The sequence below is a fragment of the Salminus brasiliensis genome, chromosome 8 (assembly GCF_030463535.1).
Source record: "Salminus brasiliensis chromosome 8, fSalBra1.hap2, whole genome shotgun sequence".
Classification (NCBI taxonomy): domain Eukaryota; kingdom Metazoa; phylum Chordata; class Actinopteri; order Characiformes; family Bryconidae; genus Salminus; species Salminus brasiliensis.
In genome coordinates this window covers 3,518,458-3,543,457 of record NC_132885.1, presented here as the reverse complement: position 1 = coordinate 3,543,457, position 25,000 = coordinate 3,518,458, and the positions used below count along the sequence as shown (strand labels likewise).

General features: G+C 43.4%; 1 protein-coding gene across 1 annotated transcript in view; it reads right to left on the bottom strand.

Annotated features, from left to right (window-relative positions):
- Positions 1-25,000, bottom strand: part of cerkl (CERK like autophagy regulator) — a 101,111-nt gene that overhangs the window by 27,384 nt on the left and 48,727 nt on the right. The window contains 4 exon segments of the mRNA XM_072685408.1: positions 4,616-4,758; positions 16,805-16,868; positions 22,909-23,002; positions 23,004-23,041. Coding sequence (XP_072541509.1) covers positions 4,616-4,758; positions 16,805-16,868; positions 22,909-23,002; positions 23,004-23,041 — 339 coding nt within the window.

The window sequence follows — 25,000 nt, the reverse complement described above, 5'->3', positions numbered from 1 at the left end:
ATGTTACGTCTGTAGCTCCACCCCCTCAATCTGTTTACCCCCTCCATCACATGACATACCCAGAGAGGGAGGCTTTAGACAATAGAGCATTGAGGCCTTGCTGGGGTTTGAACTGATGACCTCCTCACACTTGCTGAAGAGCAGCAGTTAGACTGTAGGGCCGGTCTAGAGCTGTGAAGTTACACTCCATAAAGCCCTCACAGTTCTGAGTAAATTCACCTTCCCTTCTTTCTCAGACTCGGAAATGGACACGGCTTCACAGCTCTAGAGTGGAGTGACTGTCTAACTGCCTGCTTGCCAAGAGACTCAGGAAGTCATTAGTTCAAATCCTGTCATCAACACCACAGCCCTCCATGGTCAGGAGGAGTCTGAGAATAGGAAGGCCTCGTCCTGAGTGATGGAGGAAGTTGTAGCCTGCAGATGGGAATGAACAGTGAACAGGTTGAGGGGCGGAGCTACAGACTGAACATCTTACACAGTATTGAATCAGTTTCAGCTGCAGATCAGTATTGAATCAGTTTCAGCTGCAGATCATTTACTGAAGTTTTTGAGGTTCAGATGAGTGTGAATTGCTGATCAAAACCATTGAATAGTGTCCCACCATTCCCCCATTCTCACTAGAACTAAGCACATTGTGCCTGGGGGGGCGTGTTTATGTAAAACGTGTGTACGGGGGAAGTCTGGGTAGAGGCTAGTGGGAGCTTTATGGCTAGTTTTATGTGAAAGGCCTGCACAGTTGCTCTGTAAATGTGTGTAATGTAATGATTTGCTCGGTTAGGAGGCACGTGAACCCCCTCGTAGCTAGCAGCATGGCCAGTGTAAGTGTGTTTAGTTATGCTCAGTGATTCATTGTCTGTGAATCACTGGCCCGTTGATTCATGTGTCGACTCCATTGAGGCTTTCTGACCGGCTTCACAATAAAGAGCCATTGCTCCCAGTGACGTCTTCTAGGCAGGCATCAACATATACTATTAATAGAGAGAGAGAGAGAGAGAGAGAGAGAGAGAGAGAGAGAGGGAATAAGAAGGGAGGATAAGAGAAAGTGATGAGAGAGGGGATGAGAGAAGTGAGAGGGAGAGAGAGAGAGAGAGAGAGAGAGAAAGAAGAGAGAGAGAGAGAGAGAGAAAGAAAAAAGAGAGAGAGGGAATAAGAAAGGGATGAGAGAGAAAGGATGAGAGAAGCGAGAGGGAGAGAGAGAGAGAGAGAGAGAGCGAGAGAGAGAGAGTAATGAGAGAGAGAGAGTAATGAGAGAGAGCGAGAGTAATGAGAGAGAGAGAGATAGAGAGAGAGAGAGAGAGAGAGAGAGAGAGTAATGAGAGAGAGAGAGAGAGTAATGAGAGAGAGAGAGATAGAGAGAGAGAGAGAGAGAGAGAGTAATGAGAGAGAGAGAGAGAGTAATGAGAGAGAGAGAGAGAGAGTAATGAGAGAGAGAGAGAGAGAGAGAGAGAGAGAGAGAGAGAGTAATGAGAGAGAGAGAATGGAATAGTGAACAGTAAGAGAAATGAAGGGACGGAGGTGAATCAGACTCTTCAGAGCTGAGCAGACGCCACAGTGATCTGCACGGTCTGAGGCGAGTGTGTGACGATGGATTTTCCATTTTTGCCCATTTTTTTGGACTAGGTGTGTTTCAAAAGCTGAAACAAAGAAATGTGTCTAACCCACCTGAATGACCCCCGTCTGGACTCATATTTAAACCTGAGAGAGAGAGGGAGCGAGAGAGAGAGAGAGGGAGAGAGAGAGAGAGAGAGAGAGAGAGAGAGAGAGAGAGAGAGAGAGAGAGAGAGGGTCTTTTTCTACCACAGTTGTGACAGGAAACTGTTTACGAACGCCCCCCCGGGACCGGACTCTAATGAAGAGAAACAGTGACCTCGTCCAGCGAGTGGAGGATTTGGAGGGTTTCCATCTCTCTCAACAACAGCACTCCATTTTACTGCCCCCCCAAATGACAAGTGAAGGTCAAACTGCTGCCCAAAAACTGCAGCCTGTTCTCCTCCACACAGCCACCACCTACACACTGGCTAATATACTCAAGAGCTGGGCGGGCAGACAGACAGACAGGCAGATAGACAGACAGACAGACAGACAGATAGATAAACAGACAGACAGATAGATAGATATATAGACAGACAGGTAGATATATAGACAGACAGATTTGCTCAGTTTTATAATGTAATTGTAGTAATAATGTAAACCTAAACCTAACCTTAAACCTCATTCCTAAGAAGGTATGGTTAGGATTAGAATTAGGGTTAGGAGTTAGGATTGATTAAATGGTATAGTTAAGGTTAATGTTAGGGTTAGGGTTAGGGTTAGGGTTAGGTTAGGGTTAGGGTTAGGATTAGTATTAGGATTAAGATTAAGGTTAGGGTTAGGATTAGGGTTAGAACTAAGATAAAGGTTAGGGTTAGGGTTAGGGTTAGGGTTAGGGTTGGGGTTAGGGTTGGGGTTAGGGTTAGGGTTAAGGTTAAGGTTAAGGTTAGGGTTAGGGTTAGGGTTAGTGTTAGAATTAAGATTAAGGTTAAGGTTGGAGTTAGGATTAGGGTTAGGTTAGGGTTAGGGTTAGGATTAGGGTTAGAACTAAGATAAAGGTTAGGGTTAGGGGTAAGGTTAGGGTTAGGGTTAGGGTTGGGGTTAGGGTTAGGGTTAAGGTTAAGGTTAAGGTTAGGGTTAGGGTTAGTGTTAGAATTAAGATTAAGGTTAAGGTTGGAGTTAGGATTAGGGTTAGGTTAGGGTTAGGGTTAGGATTAGGGTTAGAACTAAGATAAAGGTTAGGGTTAGGGGTAAGGTTAGGGTTAGGGTTAGGGTTAGGGTTGGGGTTAGGGTTAGGGTTAAGGTTAAGGTTAGGGTTAGGGTTAGGGTTAGTGTTAGAATTAAGATTAAGGTTAAGGTTGGAGTTAGGATTAGGGTTAGGTTAGGGTTAGGGTTAGGAATAGGGTTAGGATTAGTATTAGGATTAAGATTAAGATTAGGGTTAGGATTAGGGTTAGAACTAAGATAAAGGTTAGGGTTAGGGGTAAGGTTAGGGTTAGGGTTAGGGTTAGGGTTGGGGTTAGGGTTAGGGTTAAGGTTAAGGTTAAGGTTAGGGTTAAGATTAGGGTTAGGGCTAAGGTTAGGGTCCAGGATTACACTCAGACAGTTATTTATATTCAGTTGTATTTAATAAACATTCAGCTGAACGTTAGTGAACATTTACAACTCCTCTATAACAGACCATCCAAGTACATATCCAGTCATAGCACTGATTACAGTTTTGAGTTTTGAAACTGTATAAGATGGAAGTTAAAACTAATCTTAGTTAAATTATTAATTAAATGATAAATTATTATTGAATTATTATTATGATGATGATGGAACTTCATTATTTATTTAGTTTTATTTACTTAGTGTGTGTTACAGTGGTTACTCCTCTATGTGTGAATTAAGTGAATGGTGTATAAGTGTCCGATTGTGTGTCGGTGTTGTTGTTGCGCTGTTGCCTGTAGTCTCTGTGATTGCTTTGGCAGCGCTGCGTGTGAAGCTGCCATGCCAGTGAAGCCCATTGAACCTAACTGAACTGAATGGAGTCGAATGAAGGAGGCTCTTTTACAGATGCACTTGAAGGCAATTAGCTCGGCGTGCGGTCGGGCCACTCCCAGACCCGACTGTGATTAAATCAATTTGATAATGATACACCCGCACAGTGCTGTTATGAGCGAGCTGTTTGTTTTCGCTAGAGGAGCTTCACAACACAATCAGACTAAATCAATGTGACAGGGGAGGATAGGGAGGCGCAGGGTGCTGCTGGGTAATTTTTTGGAGGATTGTTTTCACTGGAGGAATACGAGCCTGATTTCGCACGCCAAGAAAACAGCAACTGCACATCACACTGCAGGCCAGTGCTGGAATCCTGCAGCGGGCTTATTACAGGAATAGCCTGGCAACACATCCAATTTGCACAATTTCCTCTTTATCTCAAATGACAAAAGTATTGGGACACCTGCTCATTCATAGGTTCTTCAAGGGTATAAAAAGGTGCATCCTGCTTTTGTTGGAGTAGCTGTCTCTACTGTCCAGGGAAGAAGAAGAAGAAGAAGAAGAAGAAGAAGAAGAAGGCTTTCTACTAGATTTCGGAGGAGCATTGTTGTGAGGATTTGATTGCATTCAGCGACAAGAGCCTCAGTGAGGTCAGGATGTTGGATGACGATCACCACCCCACCTCATCATCATCTCAACTCCCCAACTCATCCCAACAGTTGAATCAAGCTCCACCACCATCATTCCAGAGAACACAGTTCTTCCACTGCTCCACAGCTCCTCAATGCTGGGGGCCTTTATACCCCTCTACTAGCCCACGCCTGGCATTGGGAGGCATGGTGCCAACAGGTTCATGTTTATCTGCTCCAGAAAGTGCCCTTTTCTATTGGCAGTACTTCTCCACTGGGGCTACACAAGCTGTGTGTGTGTGTGTGTGTGTGTGTGTGTGCACTTGCACATCTTTGTCAGCAATGGGTGCAACTTAAAGTAGCTGAATCCATTCATTATAAGGAACATTTTGGACATACAGTGTATGTGTGTGTGGGTGTGTGTGTGTGAACAGCTGTTAGAGATTCATAAGGCCACCACCCAGACCCCTCACCTGCTGGGATTACACCCAGAGGAAGTGCTGCTTGGACAGGCATGAAGATGGAGTCTGTGTCCCTCCCAGCCTCCATCTGGGCCCGGAGCAGCAAACCATGAGCAACTTCAGCTACAGAACCATCTCCACCTACACACACCACACTGACAGAGAGGGGGCGAGAGACATAGAGGGGGGGGAGAGAAAGAGAGAGAGAGAAAGAGTGAGAAAATACATAGAATAGCAATCAGGTTGTTTTGTAAACATTACAGTGAGTAAATAAACAATAACATGAGGGAATATTTGTGTACAATAACTACAGTCCGTCATACGTCATTTTCTGGCTGTTTCGCTTTGCATTATTCTTAATGAAGCACAGTCGCGACTCCGGTCGTCTGCCTTATGATTAGAACAGTCATGCAAGCATGGCTTTATTAGTGGAATTCATTTCAATTAATGGGAATGATAATTCCCGGTCTACGAACTGAAGAGCGGATTATGCTTTGAGGGAGACGAGCGTTTTAATTGGGAAGCGTCCTTTTTCCTGCCGAAAAAAAAGTGTCACATCTCTGCAGCAAAATCAATCATTAAGAATGGCTGAGCCCGCTAATCTGCTTTTAAGCACATTACTAATAAATGAGCAGAGCCCAGCAAAGCAGATTACGCTTATTTCGGAAGTGCCTTTTTAACAAAACCTCCCCGTCTCGTGCATGGATTTAGGGTTAGGCTTCCCAGCCAACATGGGCAGCTTTGAGGCCTGAAATCCAGCAGGTGACCTGATGTGACTAGATCTACTCTTATTAGCTTTAACTACCCTGGTGTTGACAATGGCCCTCAGTTCCACACTTCGTAAAATCTCCATTGAAAAGCATTGGGAAATAGAACAGGATGCTCTGGCCTGAGCCTAAGGTCACCGTGCCCAATGCTGAGCGTGGGCTAGAGGGGTATAGCGCCCCCCCAGCATTGAGCTGTGGAGCAGTGGAAGAACTGTGTTCTTTGAAGTGATGGATGGTGGAGCTGGTTCTTGGTTCTTCTCAGTTCTTTCTCATGCTCCTAGAGAGTTTATTCTTATAAGAACCTCATGGACCTGAGAGTTTATTATTATAAGTCTTGGTTCTTCTCAGTTTCTCGTCTCTCATGTTTTTAGAGAGCTTCTCATTTTGAGTCTTGGTTTCTCAGTGGTTCTTCTTTAAATTCTTAGAGAGGTTCTCCTTCTGGGTGTTGGTTCTTCTGAGTGATTCTTCCTCATGGGCCTGAAAGTTAATTATTATAAGTCTTGGTTCTTCTCAGTAATTTCTCTTGACCTTAGAGAGGTTCTTCTGTTGAGTCTTGGTCCATCTCAATGGTTCTTCCACGTGCTCTTAGAGAGGCCCTCTTCTTGAGTGTTGGTCCCCTCAGTGTTTTGTCTTCATGCTCTGAGAGTTTCTCCTTTTGAGTTTTCTAGGAGGACTCATGCTCAGTTTCTCTCAGTGGTTCTTCCCCATGATCTTAGAGAGCTTCTCTCCATTTGAGTCTTGGTTTCTCTGTGGTTCTTCCTTATTTTCCTAGAGAGGTTCTCCTTCTGGGTATTGGATTCTCTCAGTGATTTGTCCTCATGGGCTTGAAACTTTCTCAGTCTTGGTTCTTCTCAGTTATTTCTCTTGCTCTTAAAGAGTTTCTTCTGTCGAGTCTTGGTTCCTCTCAATGGTTCTTCCACTTTCTTTTGAGTTTTCTAGGAGGATGCTCATGCTCAGTTTCTCTCAGTGGTTCTTTCCCATGATCTTAGAGAGCTTCTCTCCATTTGAGTCTGGGTTCCTCTCAATGGTTCTTCCACGTGCTCTTAGAGAGGTCCTCTTCTTGAGTGTTGGTCCCCTCAGTGTTTTGTCTTCATGCTCTGAGAGTTTCTCCTTTTGAGTTTTCTAGGAGGACTCATGCTCAGTTTCTCTCAGTGGTTCTTCCCCATGATCTTAGAGAGCTTCTCTTCATTTGAGTCTTGGTTTCTCCGTGGTTCTTACTTATTTTCCTAGAGAGGTTCTCCTTCTGGGTATTGGTTTCTCTCAGTGATTCTTCCTCATGGGCTTGAAACTTTCTCAGTCTTGGTTCTTCTCAGTTATTTCTCTTGCTCTAAGAGAGTTTCTTCTGTCGAGTCTTGGTTCCTCTCAATGGTTCTTCCACTTTCTTTTGAGTTTTCTAGGAGGATGCTCATGCTCAGTTTCTCTCAGTGGTTCTTTCCCATGATCTTAGAGAGCTTCTCTCCATTTGAGTCTGGGTTCCTCTCAATGGTTCTTCCACATGCTCTTAGAAAGGTCCTCTTCTTGAGTGTTGGTCCCCTCAGTGTTTTGTCTTCATGCTCTGAGAGTTTCTCCTTTTAAGTCTTCTCAGTGGCTCATCATGTGCTCTTGGAGAGTAATGGTTTTCAAGTAATGGTCTCTCTCAGTGGTTCTTTCCCATGATCTTACAGAGGTTCTCCTTCTGTGTATTGGTTCTTCTGAGTGATTCTTCCTCATGGGCCTGAGAGTTTATTATTATAAGTCTTGGTTCTTCTCAGTAATTTCGCTTGACCTTAGAAAGGTTCTTTTGTTGAGTCTTGGTCCATCTCAATGTTTTTTCCACATGCTCTTAGAAAGGTCTTCTTCTTGAGTGTTGGTCCCCTCAGTGTTTTGTCTTCATGCTCTGAGAGTTTCTCCTTCTGAGTTTTCTAGGAGGACTCATGCTCAGGTTTTCTTAGTGGTTCTTTCCCATGATCTTAGAGAGCTTCTCATTTTGAGTCTTGGTTTCTCAGTGGTTCTTCCTTATATTCTTAGAGAGGTTCTCCTTCTGGGTATTGGTTCTTCTGAGGGATGCTTCCTCATGGGCCTGAAAGTTAATTATTATAAGTCTTGGTTCTTCTCAGTTCTTTCTCTTGACCTTAGAAAGTTTCTTCTGTCAAGTCTTGGTTCCTCTCAGAGTTTCTTCTTCATGTTTTTTCCGACACTTTATAACCAACAGCATTGAACTATGCCTCCAATTCTCTGCTCTGGGACAGTATCTAGTGGTAGAAAGAGCCACACACTTAGATAGAAACCAGAAATGGCTTTTCTACGAAATTACTCCTAGAAATGTTTCTAGGGAATTGGATTGGATTGGATTGGGAATCCAGTTCTTCCTGGTAAACAGCTTGGAGATTGAAACAGGCGTGTTGGTGTAGAACATCAGTGAAATGCGCATTGCTGTGGTCATCTTGGATCAGTTTTGAGAACACAGCTTTAAATTTGGCCCTTTTAGAAAATGGGTGACTAAATGTAAACAGTTTAATCAACTCCGGTGAGAACGCCATGCTAGTTTAAGAGAGAGAGAGTGTGTGTAAGGGGGTGTTCTACCTCCTGAAACACGCAGCACCTGCTGAAAGAGCCGCTTGATCAACGGATGTGCCTTATCTTAAGGTGTAGGGGCCACAGCAGGCATTAAAGGCTTTTTCCAACACAGCTGGAGCTGACCAAGGACTGGGGGATGGCTTTGGTCGGAATCAGAAAAACCTGACTGTCTGACAAAAGTTTGGAGACACCTACAAGCACTTACTAGCATTTCAATTTCATTGTTGACAAATGATCATATATAGTTTGTCAGGCTTTGTGATTAAATTAATATCATGCATATGTATATGAGTGGACGGTACAGCAGAATGCATTTGGGCTCTTCCCAGCCATAACAATAAAACCACCTGTCTAATATTGTGCAGGCCCCCCTTGTGCAGCCAAAATAGCCTTAAGCCAATGATTCCTCAATACCTCTGAAGGTCTCCTGTGGTATCTGGACACCAGCAGTTCATTGAATTCATGTAAGTTGTGAGGTGGGGCCTCCATGAGTGCCAGTGAGCCTTGAGTGCCCATGACCCTGACGCTGGTTCACCGGTTGTCCTTCTTTGGAGAACTTTTGGAAGTTCTTGACCGCTGCATATCAGAAACACCCCACAAGACCTGCCTGATGTTTTGGGGATGTTCTGACCCAGTTGTCTAAAGCATCACAGTTTGGTTCTGGTCAGTGGGCCATTTCTCCTGCTTCAACACCTTCATCACCTTCAGGAACTCACTGTTCACTTGCTGCCTAATATGTAGGCCCACTCCTTGACAGATGCCACTGGACCCAGATTATCAGTGTTAGTGCCTTTGCCTGCCATGGTTCTAATGTTATGGCTGATTTTTGCACAGTTCAAATTTCATGTTAAATATTTGAACAGAAATGGTCTAAGAATTACTTGGACACAAGCGAACACAGGTTAGTAAGGCATGGGAACAAGATAATTAAGTCGTGGCCACTACTTAGTAAGACATGGGATCTCGTCATACTTAGTCGTGGCTACAACATGGCTACAGGTTTAGGATTTGTTCAGTTTACGAGGGCAATGGGATCATTATTAGAAGAACATTCATCTGACCTAGACTTTTAGCTAGAACTTTTTTTAGAAAATTCCTAGAAAGACAAGAAGGTGAATGAGGCCCACTGTTACTTTGACTTTCATTACAAGGTAAGACCAACAATGCTAAGGCTAAGGCTAACAATGCCTAGAAGCTACCTGATATCATGCCTGAAACGTGACCATGCTACTAAAGACCACACCCATCAAAACATACTCATTTGTACGTTTTTGTTGGGTTGGGTTTTTATCGTCAAAAAGTGCTCTTGTGACTGACTGACTGCTATGGCGACCACATCTCTGGAGGATGGAGACTGATGTGCGGGTAGGCGTTGCCTGGTTACCGACTGAAGGGTTAGATGAAAGGGTAAAAAAGAAAAAGGGTCATTGCTTTGACGGTGGATTTCTTACATCGATCTGTAAAACGAACAACACTTTGTTGGACACTTGCTCTTGCTCGTTGCCGTAGTAGTCTTGCATGTTCGCCAGACTTCAGACATCGCTAAACGCTCACGTGTGAAGTTTTCCAAGCCTTCAGCCGGTGCAGCCTTTCAGTAGCATGGTTGATACTGTAGAGTGGTGCGATACCAGGTTGCTTAGAGCTCACATACAGTCTCACACTGGCGAACAAGCGTGCGAAAATGATAGATCAGATGTATAGATACTCTCGCAGTGCGGCAGGTGGATGTCAGCTGGAGATCCGAAGCTTGGCCTGTGAAGCCTCCCCGTTGCCCTGTTGCTAGCGGCTGGAGGGCACTGGCAGTAAAAGCTACGCTACAACGCGGCTTTCGGTGTGAGGTGCTGATAATTAGCATTAATGTGTGAGAACAATGAGTGCAGTCATAGCAGCAGTCACACCTTTTTAACCTGCCTATTGTGGCACGCAAACACATGCAATTACGGTGTGTATATGTGTGTACATGCATGTCTGTGTGTGTGTGTGCTGGCTTCACACTCCGCAACCTTGTGAGAAATGTATCCAAAATAGCACAGTTCCATTAAAAGGGCCAGAACAGTTAGATTACTGAAGTAATTAATGAGATATGATCTATTAATGAAAAATGTGTGATACTACCTTTTCAAACTTAATTCTTCCGAGGTTAATTAAGCAAGTACAGAGACAGGGAGATAATGTGCGCTCGTGTGTGGGTGTGTGGGGGAGGGTGGAAGAAGTGTTGCTGTCTGCCGAGCTTCGTAGAGCATTTCCTCTCCAAGAGAAAGACAATAAGATGGTTCTCCGTGCTTTTCCCGAAGCCTTTAGCGACGTGTTGATGACACTCGCTGTTTTTACCCCGTCTTTAATAAGACACCTCGGATATCTGCAAACCCACTGCACTCAGACACTCTTTCCACGCCGCAGCGGAGCATGACGTCTTCCAGCACATGTTCTTGGCCACGATGTGCATCTACGACAGCCAGAAACTGAGGCACATTCAAAGAAAACTGGGTTCCTTCCCAGTTCTGAAGAAGTGGGACGAGCTTAAACCCAAACCTCCAGGTTCAACGGCAACAGACGATGCACGGCGGCTCGGATGGCACTGATTTTCCTGCATGAGATTATCGTGTTTTGCAAACAACACCAAGGGTTTTTCTTCAAACCAGCTTAAGTAGCTTAGCTATCCTTGCTGTGACTTAACCAGTGATTTGTCATGCAAGCAGAAAATTCCATTTTGACACAATTGCCAGAGCAGCATTTTTGCAAATCTCCACAAAATCAAGGTTTGTTGACTGAGGAACACACTTGGATGAGCACAATCCATTCAGATGCCTCCTAGAAGTCTATTCTAATATCAAGTGCTATCAAGAGGGCCGACAGCATACACACTGGGTTCAACTCGCATCTTTAACCCCCTGAACCCTAGGTTAATTATTGAGTTATGGATGATTCGGCAACCGTTTAGTTCAGCGCATTTTGTGGCATCCCACAGGGTTCTGTCATAGGGTTTATGAAGTTGATGCTAATTGTGGCTGTAATGTCCACCATACGTCCAAATATTTGTGGATATCCTTTCTAATGAATGCATTCAGCTACTTTAAGTTGCACCCGTTGACAGACACAGCTTGTCTGGTCCAAGTAAAGTGTAGTGCTAATAGAATAAGAACCCACTGGCACCATGCTGCCTAATGCCAGGCGTGGGCTAGTAGAGGGGTATAAAGACCCCCAGCATTGAACTGCTGTGGAGCAGTGGAAGAACTGTGCTCTCTGGAATGATGGATGGTGGAGCTTCATCCAGTACTTTTGGGATAAGTTGAGGAGGATGCTGAGGTGGGGTAGTGATCATCGTTGCTGAATGCAATCAACTTCTCACAGCAATGTTCCTCCAAAATGTAGTAGAAAGCCTTCTTCCCTGGACAGTAGAGACAGTTACTCCAACAAAAGCAGGAGAAGCTATTTTTAATACCCTTGATTTCAGAAGGAGCATTAAATGAGCAAGTGTCCAAATACTTTTGTCTATGTAGTATATGGAATGTGGAAGTGTGAGGCTTTGCACGAGGTTTAAGGGGTTAACTCTCTATAGAATATCAGCGTGTGTTTGGAAAATTCCTGCTGGATTCCTGCTCTTTGTATGGCCTGAGGAAGAAGAGTGGAGAGGAAGAACAGGAGGTAATCGCTCGCGAAGTGGAGGATCACGAGCTGCCCCTCCCTCACCTGTTCCCCATCTGTCCCTCAGCTCAAGTGGCAGCCAAGGCCAGAGCTGCGGGAGACCTACCTTAAGCCCAGAACACACGAACACTGGACAAACACCAACGCACTTACACACACACCAGTAAGCCACAACCAGCAACAACAAACCCACCAGTTAAAACAACCAGTGAGCTCCACTGAAGCTCCGCTGTTCTCCAGAAAACACTGGCAGTCTTTTCTTCCTGACAGCTTCAGCTCCCAGTGAGCAATAGTGCCTGACCCACCCTGACCACAGCGCTTTGCAGATTTGGGACAAACTGGTCTTGTGCAGAGCTCTAGTTTGCTGGCGAGTGTTGATGCTCACAGGAGAATGAGGACGTTGTGTGTGTCAGGTGGGTTGGGGTCAGTTCCAGCATGGTGTATTCCTCATTGAAACACACCTGGTTCAATCAACCATAGATGGACACAATGGACCTCTTAGGGACAAGAATTGAACACACCCATAGACTTGATGGGGGATAATGTTTTTTTTGAAGAATGATGGTGTTAGATGGAGACTGATGGTGTTTGGTGGGAACTGATGGAGTTAGGTGGAGGATGTCAGTATTTGGTGGGGAATAATGGTGTTTAAAGGAGAATGATGGTGTTTGGTGGAGAATGTCAGTATTTGGTGGGGAATAATGGTGTTTAAAGGAGAATGATGGTGTTTGGTGAAGAATGTCAGTATTTGGTGGAGAATGATGTAGTTTGGTGGAGGATGTCAGTATTTGGTGGAGAATGTCAGTATTTGGTGGAGAATGATGTAGTTTGGTGGAGGATGTCAGTATTTGGTGGTGAATGATAGTGTTTAAAAGAGAATGATGGTTTTTGGTGGAGGATGTCAGTATTTGGTGGTGGTTTTTGGAGGGGAATGATGTGTTTGGAGGGGAATGTGTGTCTGGTGGACCATGATGGTGTTTGAGGTAAAAAGGGTGGTGTTTCGCTGAGAATTATGTCTGGTGAATTGTGACATTTAGCAGAGAGTGATGGTGTTTAAAGGAGAGTGATGGTTTTTAAAGGAGTGTGATGGTGTTTAAAGGAGACTGATGGTGTTTAAAGGAGAGTGATGGTGTTTAAAGGAGAGTGATGGCGTTTAAAGGAGTGTGATGGTGTTTAAAGGAGAGTGATGGTGTTTAAAGGAGAGTGATGGCGTTTAAAGGAGTGTGATGGTGTTTAAAGGAGAGTGATGGTGTTTAAAGGAGTGTGATGGTGTTTAAAGGAGAGTGATGGCGTTTAAAGGAGTGTGATGGTGTTTAAAGGAGAGTGATGGCGTTTAAAGGAGACTGATGGTGTTTAAAGGAGAGTGATGGTGTTTAAAGGAGACTGATGGTGTTTAAAGGAGAGTGATGGTGTTTAAAGGAGAGTGATGGCGTTTAAAGGAGTGTGATGGTGTTTAAAGGAGAGTGATGGTGTTTAAAGGAGTGTGATGGCGTTTAAAGGAGACTGATGGTGTTTAAAGGAGTGTAGTATATTCATTGGCTTTGCAGATGTAGAAAAGAAAGGGGGCTCCGTTTCTTGACCAAATCTACACAAATTGAACAGACATAAGATGCTGTTTAGATTTGGACATCCCGTTGGGCAGACGTGTCAGTGAGTTAAACGCTGTCCAGATGTGGCCATGGACCACTTAGGTAATGGGGGAGCTAATGGCTGTTCCCTATGGATGAAATGTAAACATTCCATATATGGCAACATTCCAACAGAATGTGGCGTGAAATAGGGTATAAAAACTCAAGGGATTCCTAAGTCGGGGAGAGAGAGACCGAAGGGCACCCAGAATTGGCAGACTCTCTCCACACTGTTCTTTCGATTGAAATAAAATATATTATTGTTACAACTAAAGACGGTGGCTACAGACTCTCCTTGTTGAATAACAAGTCCATCTCCAGAGGAAGACGAACCGAGACGACAGGAGAGTGATAGTGTTTAAAGGAGAGTGATGGTGTTTAAAGGAGACTGATGGTGTTTAAAGGAGAGTGATGGTGTTAAAGGAGAGTGATGGTGTTAAAGGAGACTGATGGTGTTTAAAGGAGAGTGATGGCGTTTAAAGGAGTGTGATGGTGTTTAAAGGAGACTGATGGTGTTTAAAGGAGAGTGATGGTGTTAAAGGAGAGTGATGGTGTTTAAAGGAGAGTGATGGTGTTTAAAGGAGAGTGATGGCGTTTAAAGGAGTGTGATGGTGTTTAAAGGAGACTGATGGTGTTTAAAGGAGAGTGATGGTGTTTAAAGGAGTGTGATGGTGTTTAAAGGAGAGTGATGGTGTTTAAAGGAGTGTGATGGTGTTTAAAGGAGTGTGATGGTGTTTAAAGGAGAGTGATGGCATTTAAAGGAGAGTGATGGTGTTTAAAGGAGTGTGATGTGTTTAAAGGAGAGTGATGGTGTTTAAAGGAGTGTGATGGTGTTTAAAGGAGAGTGATGGTGTTTAAAGGAGTGTGATGGTGTTTAAAGGAGACTGATGGTGTTTAAAGGAGTGTGATGGTGTTTAAAGGAGAGTGATGGTGTTTAAAGGAGTGTGATGGTGTTTAAAGGAGACTGATGGTGTTTAAAGGAGTGTGATGATGTTTAAAGGAGAGTGATGGTGTTTAAAGGAGTGTGATGGTGTTTAAAGGAGTGTGATGGTGTTTAAAGGAGAGTGATGGCGTTTAAAGGAGAGTGATGGTGTTTAAAGGAGTGTGATGTGTTTAAAGGAGAGTGATGGTGTTTAAAGGAGTGTGATGGTGTTTAAAGGAGAGTGATGGTGTTTAAAGGAGACTGATGGTGTTTAAAGGAGTGTGATGGTGTTTAAAGGAGAGTGATGGTGTTTAAAGGAGTGTGATGGTGTTTAAAGGAGACTGATGGTGTTTAAAGGAGTGTGATGGTGTTTAAAGGAGAGTGATGGTGTTTAAAGGAGTGTGATGGTGTTTAAAGGAGACTGATGGTGTTTAAAGGAGTGTGATGGTGTTTAAAGGAGAGTGATGGTGTTTAAAGGAGACTGATGGTGTTTAAAGGAGTGTGATGATGTTTAAAGGAGTGTGATGGTGTTTAAAGGAGACTGATGGTGTTTAAAGGAGAGTGATGGTGTTTAAAGGAGTGTGATGTGTTTAAAGGAGACTGATGGTGTTTAAAGGAGTGTGATGATGTTTAAAGGAGAGTGATGGTGTTTAAAGGAGTGTGATGTGTTTAAAGGAGACTGATGGTGTTTAAAGGAGTGTGATGATGTTTAAAGGAGAGTGATGGTGTTTAAAGGAGAGTGATGGTGTTTAAAGGAGACTGATGGTGTTTAAAGGAGTGTGATGATGTTTAAAGGAGTGTGATGGTGTTTAAAGGAGACTGATGGTGTTTAAAGGAGAGTGATGGTGTTTAAAGGAGTGTGATGTGTTTAAAGGAGACTGATGGTGTTTAAAGGAGTGTGATGATGTTTAAAGGAGACTGATGGCGTTTAAAGGAGTGTGATGATGTTTAAAGGAGTGTGATGTGTTTAAAGGAGACTGATGGTGTTTAAAGGAGAGTGATGGTGTTTAAAGGAGTGTGATGGTGTTTAAAGGAGAGTGATGGTGTTTAAAGGAGTGTGATGGTGTTTAAAGGAGACTGATGGTGTTTAAAGGAGAGTGATGGCGTCCGGATGAGAATTTCAGATGTCTTTACTGAGCTCTGACCTTCTACAGTCAGTCAGTACAGGTTCAGTAGACGTTTCTGAGGAACACTCATGCGCAGAACCTCAACCTCACAACATGATAAGTCACTCTACACCACCCTGCAGCCCATTCCAGCACATCAGCTTGTCCTTGTCCTTTTGTCTCTCACCCATACTGCATGCTGGGATTTTAATCAAAAAGCAGGGCGCCAGACTAAGCAAACCCCACCCAAACACACACACACACACACACACACACACACACACACATTCACCCTTGAGCCCAAAGGATGGGGCTCTAAAGGCTGGGCATGCTAAAGCGCTAGCTACGAGCAGCTAACGGAGAGCAGTGCTGGATTATGAGGACTGCATGGAGTGTGTGAGTGTGTGAGTGAGCCGGACGTGCAGCACTCCATCACTGTTTCCAGAACAGGTAATTAAAGAGCCACCTGCCACAGAGGCCCAGAGCGGCCTGATCTACCGGAGAGACACACACCGAGCCTGCAGCGCACACACACACACACACACACACACACACACACACACACACACACTGCTCTAATCACAGCATTATCACTATCACTCACTCTGGAAAACACTGCTCTACTGGGGTCCCTTTGTCTTTCTCGCCCTCTCCCTCTTTCTCTTGTCCACCCTCACAGCAAAGAGCTACAACTGCTGCCCTATTTACTGAGAGACAGTAACTCCACATCAGCTGCAGATGATCAGAACATGGTTGGAGAGGATTATTCTGGAGGAGTCTGGAGTCTTATTTAAACCTCAGACGTTTAGTCTGGTCTGCTATGGATTGATGATTGAAGTAAGTGGTGATGAAGATCACCATCATGGCCAGATCCAGAGAGCTCTCTGAGGCCTTCAGAAAGAAGGGTGGAGATGCAGAGGAGTCTGGGAAGGGGTTTAAAAAGATCCCTGTCCTACGCCGTTCAGCCCGTGAGCAGAACCATAAGACGAGTAAAAATCCCAAGCCATGTTAGAGAGAGTTAGAGAGAGCACAATTTTCCACACAATGTTGGCCAGCATAGGCATTTCTTAGCTGGTACAGTGGAGCTGGGGACCTGGCCCCTCTCTCATTGCGTGTTGGCTGAGGCTGGACAAGGCGGTGGTTTGCTTAGCATATGTTGGAGGAGGCAAGTGTTACCCTCCTTGTGTCTGGAGCATTGCTCATGCTGGAGGAGCTACGAGCATATAGTTCAAGTCCTGGTCTTTGTCAGTGAGTCAGAAAGACAGACAGACAGATAGGCAGACAGACAGATAGACAGACAGATAGACAGACGGATAGATAGATAGATAGATAGATAGATAGATAGATAGATAGATAGATAGATAGATAGATAGATAGATAGGCAGGCGGACAGATGGACGGACAGACAGACAGATAGATAGATAGATAGATAGATAGATAGATAGATAGACAGACAGACAGACAGACAGATAGATAGATAGATAGACAGACAGACAGACAGACAGACAGATAGATAGATAGGCAGGCGGACAGATGGACGGACAGACAGATGTATGTAGTGATATATGATTTCATACCCGTCATATTCATCCAGACTGCAGTCCTTCAGGATGGACAGAGCGTGGCCTTTTCTCTCAGTAACTGTGGGGAGGGAAGAGAAAGAGTTAAGTCACAAATAAATAAATAAATAAATAAATAAATAAATAAATAAATAAATAAGGCAGAGCGTTGCAAACTGCCTTTAGTAGCCTTATCCAAGGTTTGGCAAACGACTTCAGCTGAGCATATGGTCCTGGCTGTAAAGCGGAATTTATACCCGCATGCTGTTTGCATTTTTAATCAAGAATGAGAACGAGTGAACGAGAGAGAGAGAGAGAGAGAGAGAGAAGTGTGAGAAAAGGAGTGAGAGAATGGCCTTCACAAAATCACAACAATGCAAAACAAGGTCACGCAGCAACCGCTGCACATTCAGAAGCACAAATACACACATCCCAGAGCTGATGTTTCTGCTTATGGTCAGATCCAGGATTCTGATCATGTGGACGGGTTGAGTTGGGCAGACGTGGACACACTGAAACAAATTCTGAAAGAAAAAAAAACACTCAAAAATCCTAAATCTCAAAAAAAAAAAAAAAAAAGGTAAAACAAAATTGTAACTTGTTTTAACTGCTTCTTGAGGTAGAACACAGCTAGCTTTACTCTGTCTCGGTCTCTCCGTCTGTAGATATGCTGTATATGAATTTGACGGCTGTAGGAACACATTAAGCTGTTAAACTCATTTATTTAGGTTTAATTGACTGATATTTGAACTTGCTCAACTGCGAAATGTGGAAATTTAGGACGGGGTTGATAAGAATCTTGGAGCAGACGTGCTAATGTTTATTTTATTATTTCTTGAAATATTATCTTCACAACATGCGCAACAATCAGAATGAATAAAACTATATACTGAGAACTAAAACTATATATTACTACACTACTAACTACAACTAGGTAATATTATATACTACTAAATAGAACTATATATAACTACAGTACTAACTAAAACTACTAATCTAAATGATAAAATCCCATACACTGCTAACTAAAACTATATAATACTATATATTAATAACTAAACCTTATATGAAGCTAAATAAGAATATATATTGCTATATAATACTAACATAAACAATTTAATACTTTATACTACAGACTAAAACTGTATACTATTTGATGCTAACGAAAATTATACAATGTTATATACTGCCAATTAAAGTTATATAATACTACATACTACTAAAACTCGATTACATACTGCTAACAAAATGACACAATTTGATATGCTGCTTAATACAGCTATATAATACTACATTTACATTTACATTTAGCTAATACTACATACTACTAATGTAAACTATTTAATACTATAAACTATATAAGTAAAATGATATAATATTACATACTGCAAAATAAAACAATAAAATATTATATATACTAAATACTGATAAAAAAGACTATATAATGATGTGTACTGCTAACCTGAACTGACTACTTTATAAAACTGTATACTATATAATGCTATCTAAATGTTATATACTGCTCATATAATTGTATATACTACTAAATAAAACTTTATATAATATATTGCTAACTAAAATTAAGTAATGCTATATTCTATTAAATACAACAATATAATGTTATGTACTACTATATAATACGATATCATTCTGACTACAAAACAAATTGATGATGTTATATACTGCTTTTTAAAAGTATATAATACTATATGATACTAGCCTAAATGAAATAATACTATATACTGCTAACTAGAACTATAGAATGCTATATTCAAGTAACTTAAACTATATAACACTATATAACACAAACACTAACACTATGTTTGATGTGCCTAGCTAAACCTATATAATATATAATGTATACTGCAAAGCTATTTACCCTAATTTACTGTAAAGGTGAAATGCAAGAAAAGGCTATTGAAGATGGCAACACACACACACACAGCCCACGCCCCACTTAATGTTTTCTGGGCCACCTCTGGCACGGAGCGGGTCCCAGCTGTGCCCACATGTCACCGGGCCCACACATATACACACACACACACACACACACACACAGATGAATGTTTCTGGCCATCAATGTGCATCGTTATTCACACGGCAGTGCAGTGAATGTGCAGGGTTCAGCACACACACACACACACACACAGATAAACACAAAATCCCTGCTAAATGAGTGTGTGTGTGTGTGTGTGTGTGTGTGTGAGCACCTTTAATGGAGAGTTCAGTTGAACTGGTCACTGACTGACGGTGCTATGCTCCAGACTGACCTTTAGGGGGAGTGATTGTGACCCTAAATGAGGGACAGGTGACACTAAACCTATCAGCACGCTGTCGGGCTGTTTGGTGTTGACCTTGTCAGACAGAATTACAGCCCAGGTAGACGGCGTTACCCAGTAAACACTGCCCGCTAAACTCTGACCTGCTGATCCGAGCAGCCTGTGCTCCAGACCCACCTTTCTGTTCTAAAAAAAGATGGTCCACTTCAGAGCTGCTGGCCCCAAGCTGCCTGTGACCAAACTGACCACATTCTCATGCTCATTCATATGGAGAGCGGTCTGTTAGCCACTGTTTTCTATGTAGGGGATCCATGTGTGCATAAAAATAATAATAATAATAATAATAATAATTCTTCTTATTATTATTATTATTATTGTTTTAAATTTTAAAAAATGATATTATTTCTTTTTTATTTATTTATTCCCCAATTAAAATGAAATATATATTATATATAATATCTTTGAAATGAATATGGATATTTTTAGATGCATAGATATACATTTTATATATATTATATATTTTTTATTTATTATGTACAAATATTTTCTCCCAATTAAAATGTAACGTTTTATATATATATATATATATTATAAATTGGGGGGGGGGATATATTATATATATTATAATATAATATAATAATATTTTTTTATTAAATTCTATCTATGCATCAAAAAATATTCTTATTCGTTTCAAAGAATGTCACCAATACTGCACTGAATCACCCTCAGCCGCAGCCGCAGCTCAGTGTGACCCCACTGCTGAGTCTGAAACTGGGAGAATTCCCCTCCGTTAGAGCATCACTGAACGCAGCACCGCAGGGCCGAATCTCAGACATGCTGAATCTGCAGCGCTGGGCTGCTTCAGCCCCAACATTCAGAACAATTAGCAGCCTTTTAAAGGACGATCCGGCCCTCAGAGGAGCCCCTGCTCCGAGGAGCCTCTGAGGAACATCTCAGTCCAAACCAGAGCAGGTTTCATCTCTCTTCATACGGTCAGAGTGTGTGTGTGAGTGTGTGTGTGTGTGTGTGTGTGTGTGTGTGTGTGTGTGTGATTGGGTCGGAGTGCTGAGAGCGGCTGAGCTGCACAATGAGATGTTTCATTTCTATTAGAGTAAAACGCCTTTTAAACGGCCTTTAATGGCTCCACCCCCGAGCCCAGATTCTATTACCCCTCACACAGAGCTGGAGTCAGGTAGCAGCATTCATCACACACACACACACACACACACACACAGAGGGAAAACACTTTTCACAATTTTCTGTGAGTGTGTGTGTGTGTGTGTAGAGGGAGAACATAGATTTTCTGTGAGCTGTGTGTGTGTGTGAGTGTGTGTGTGTGTGTGTGTGGGGGGGGGGGGGGTTGGTCTGCATACAGAGGAAAACCTGTGTGCTGTGAGTGTGTGTGTGTGTGAGTACAGGATGAACTGAGTGTGTGTGTGTGGAACAGATGGGGGCAGCCCCGCCTCCTGGGTCGGGTTACTGACGGAGGACACACACTCACACACTTCTCCTGTTATTACGAGTGTGAGACACATTTAAAACCATCCTCAGCACAGAGCTACAGCTGCTGCTTCTCTGCTCCTGACACACACACACACACACACACACACATTTCTGCTTCCACAAACTGTCTGTGTTGTGATGTCTGTGAATAGAAACCTACTCTCCTCACATTTACATCCAGTTCCTCACTGATCACACACACACACACACACTCCGCTTCCACTCCATTCCCATTAGATTACATTAGATTTACACCAATCAGCCATAACATTAGTACCACCGGCATCTACTGTGGCTTCTACGTACATCTCTTAAGGGCTGGATCTACATATCAGGCAGCAGGTGAACAGTCGGTTCTTGAAGGCGATAGAGGTGTTGAAGCAAGCCTAAGAATCTGAGACACTTTGACCAGAACCAAACTGTGAGGTTCTAGATAAACGACTGGGTCAGAACATCTCCAAAACATCAGGCAGGTCTTGTGGGATGGGGTGTTCCCGGTATACAGTGGGCAGTACCTACCAAAAGTGCCCCAAGGAAGGACTCCTGGAGGCCCCACCTTACAACGTCCAAGACTTGAGGGATCTGCTGCTACCTAGAACCAATTCAACTTCTAAACGGGTCTTTGAGTTGTTGTGGTTCTGCATAGACCCGTTGTCTGTACTAAAGAACCCTGTGTATTCAGTAAGGACATGATTAAAAGGATTACGCCTGGCCTGGCTTTTTTGGGGGGTGCCTTCTCTGCACCTTTGGCCTCAGGGTTCTCTTTCTGTCCATGTCTCGGCAGTGGGTGCTAGATACAGAGAGAAAACATAGAGATTGGCCTTCACATGACCAGACCTTCAGAACTGTCCCAGCTGAATGCAGGTGGAGGGCGGAGCTTGCGTTGCTGTTTCAATTATTATACATTTTTTAATTTACTGTCACACACAAAACTTGTATCTCCAACATAGCAACATAGCAACTTTCAATGGACGTCAATGTAAAAGGATTCTACTCCAAGTCATTTTGGAGAGTTTCTATTGGTCCATTCATCAAGAAAGTCCGAAAACAACTGCCCTGATTCAGATGAAGTGAAAAACAGTAAAAATAAAGGTACGAGGATTTTGGTGAGGGCAGCAGTTGCTCATTCGGACGTTCAGATGACGAATTAACATTCAGCTGTGGCATTCTTCAGCCTAAAATATTGATTTGCCCAGAGACATGCCTAATGGCATACAGAACGGGACAGTGTGTGTGTGTGTGTGTGTTTGTGTGTGTGTGTTAAAGAGCGAACAATGTGCTAGAACATGGCCTGAGGGCCAACATTAGCGTACCTCAGCCACCAGCAAAGCCCTGAGGGGGCAGAAATCACCCTAAGCCCATCAGCCGCTGACCAGAGCGAGCCAGGCTCCATATGGGCCGGAATAAAAGAAAAGCTTAAGCCCTAATAACTGCATTTAATTGGATATGAAATGCAGAAATCCTGGGATGCCTGATAGAATATAACATGTGCAATATCCAGTGGACATGACATGACCTACACATTATCATTATTAATGCATAAACTGCCTACTGTCCCGTGTGTGTGTGTGTGTTTAGCTCTTTGTACGAAATAAATCTCCCCCAGGATGAGAGCACGTTGTTGTGGAGACACTTGGAAGCTTTTCATTATTCAAATTTCCTATTAAAAGAAGTATTGAGCAAAATTCTGCAAAATTCAATATCGCCATATTCTCAAAATACTGTATAATGTGCAATCTAGTGATGCATTAAAGGGACAAAAGTATTGGGACATCTGCTTGTTCATGGTTTTCATCCAAAATCAAGGGCATTAAAAGAGTCTCCTGCCTTTAGCTGGAGTAACTGTCTCTACTGTCCAGAGAAGAAGGCTTTCTACTTTCTTTGGAGGAGCACTGCTGTGAGGATTTGATTGCATTCAGCTACAAGAGTGCTACAGGATAGGCGGTCAGGATGTTGAATGATCACATCACCAACTCATCCCAACTCAAGTACTGGATGGAGCTCCACCATCCATCATCCCAGAGAACACCCACGCCCTACAGCCCACGCCTGGCATTATTAGGCAGCATGGAGCCAATAGGCTCATGATGTTTATCTGCTCCAGAGAGTCCTATTCTAATGGCAGCACTTCTCTACAGGGACTAGACAAGCTGTGTCTGTGTGTGGTGTGCATTGCACATGTGTGCAATTCATTAGAAGGGGTGTCCACAAACTTTTGGACATGTAATTAAAGGGACACTCCAGAACAAATAAATCAAGCACCTGTGTAGACAATACACTGCCAGCACAGCACCTTAGTGTGTGTGAATGAGTGTGTGTGTGTGTGTGTGTGTGACTTACTGGTGACATCTGTCTTTATATCAGCGAGTTTGAACAGCGGAGCCACCTGGTCCATGTAGATGTGATACGCTTCCTTCTTATGACTGCAGGGGTTTTATAAACACCTTCAGAGACTTAGGCCTGCACTGAAAACCTAGAGAGAGAGAGAGAGAGAGAGAGAGATGTCCTGTAAATTACATTTGTTCAACAGACCAATGACTGGCAGTTGTATGTTATATAGCCAAAGCGAAAGTTCTGGCTTCATCAGTGAGGAGGTTTATTCGGAAAGGTCAGTCTGCTAAACCTCTGCCAAAGGAAGCCATGAATAAAGACACCAGCCTCCCCCCGTCTCTCAGCTCAGTTACAGCACCCAACCCACTTCATACAACTGTACTGAGAACACTGAGGACACTACATGTCCAAATATTTATGGACACCCATTCAGCTACATTACCCATTGCCTAATGAACCTATTGGCACCATGCTGCCTATTGGCACCACTGCCTGTGGAGCAGTGGAAGAACTGTTCTCTGGAAGTGTTCTCTGAAATGATGGATGAAGGTGGAGCTCCATCCAGTACTTTTGGGATGAGTTAGAAAGTTGGGAATGATGAGGTGGGGTGGTGGTGATCATCATCCAACATCCTGACCTCACTAATGGCTTTTGTCGCTGAATGCAATCAAATCCTCACAGCAATGCTTCTCCAGAATCTAGTAGAGAGCCTTCCTCACCTTCAGAAGAAACAATGAATGAGCAGGTGTCCCAATACTTTTGTCCATTTAGTGTACTTCCAAGTGAGTAGCACTTGATTATTATTAAAAGTGGTGTAACAGTGTGTAGTGAATAACCGGTCTCTCTCTCTCACTCTCTTTCAGGTCATCATTTTGAGAATTAGGGAGGGTCTCCTCATGGAGATAGTGGGATCAATAGACACCCCCCCCCCCCTTCCCAGACACACATACTTCCTTTCTTTCTGTCTCTCTGTCTCTCCCTCTGTCGCTCTCTCTCTCTCTCTCTCCTCCACTATTACGTCCCTCGATACCCTAATCTGCCCCTGACGGTCCCACCCTACACCTGCTAGCAAACTCCCTCTCTCATTCTCTCTCTCTCTCACTCTACCCATCCTGCTGACATAATAGCACTGAGAGGTCAGCTGGGGTCGCACTTCCCACAGAGCAGAGAGAGAGAGCGCGAGAGAGAGAGTCAGGGATGTGTGTGTGTGTCAGCTTTATGTTCATATTTTTCATATCTATAAATTTAAACATTTTGAACCAGTTAGAAATAAAATAAACCTCTACAGATTATTATTTGCACCTCTGCTAAAAAGACAAAAGTATTGGGACACCTGCTCAAGCATTGTTTCTTCTGAAATCAAGGCTATTAAAAAGAGCTGATCCTGCTTCTGTTGGAGTAACTGTCTCTGCTGTCCAGGAAGAAGACTTTCTACTAGATTTTGGAGGAGCATTGCTGTGAGGATTTGATTGAATTCAGTGACAAGAGCGTCAGTGAGGTCAGGATGCTGGAGAATCGCCACCCCACCTCTTCATCCCCAACTCTCCAACTTATCACAAAAGTACTGGATGGAGCTCAACCACCACCATCATTCCAGAGAACACAGTTCTTCCACTGCTCCACAGCTCCTCAATGCTGGGGGGCTTTATACCCCTCTACAGCCCTAATTCCCTCACCAGACTAACTGAAGACACTGGTCCTGGTGTTAGAGTCATCCAGTGCGTTGTTTTTATGCATATATGTGTGTGTACCTAAGCGGAGAGTGCGTAAAGAGGGGGCTATAAAGCCCGCCCGTGTGCTGTGTGGTGTTACTATGGTACATAATCTGCAATAACATGAGGGCCATGCAGCGGCTCTGAGGAATTGATTCTCAGAAAGGAACGCACTCTCAGGTTTCGGCCTGAGCCGTGTTTGTTGCCTGAGCAAAAGGCCACAGCGATTAACAGAGCCAAAGCCACTGGCATGGACTCACGTGTGGTAATTACACACACAGACTGACCTTTTCCAGCCACCAACTCATCTGAATATTATTTTAAACACCATTTATCACACACCGTGTTGCTGCAGCGTTGCATCAGGGATGCAAAAGGGAAAAAATATA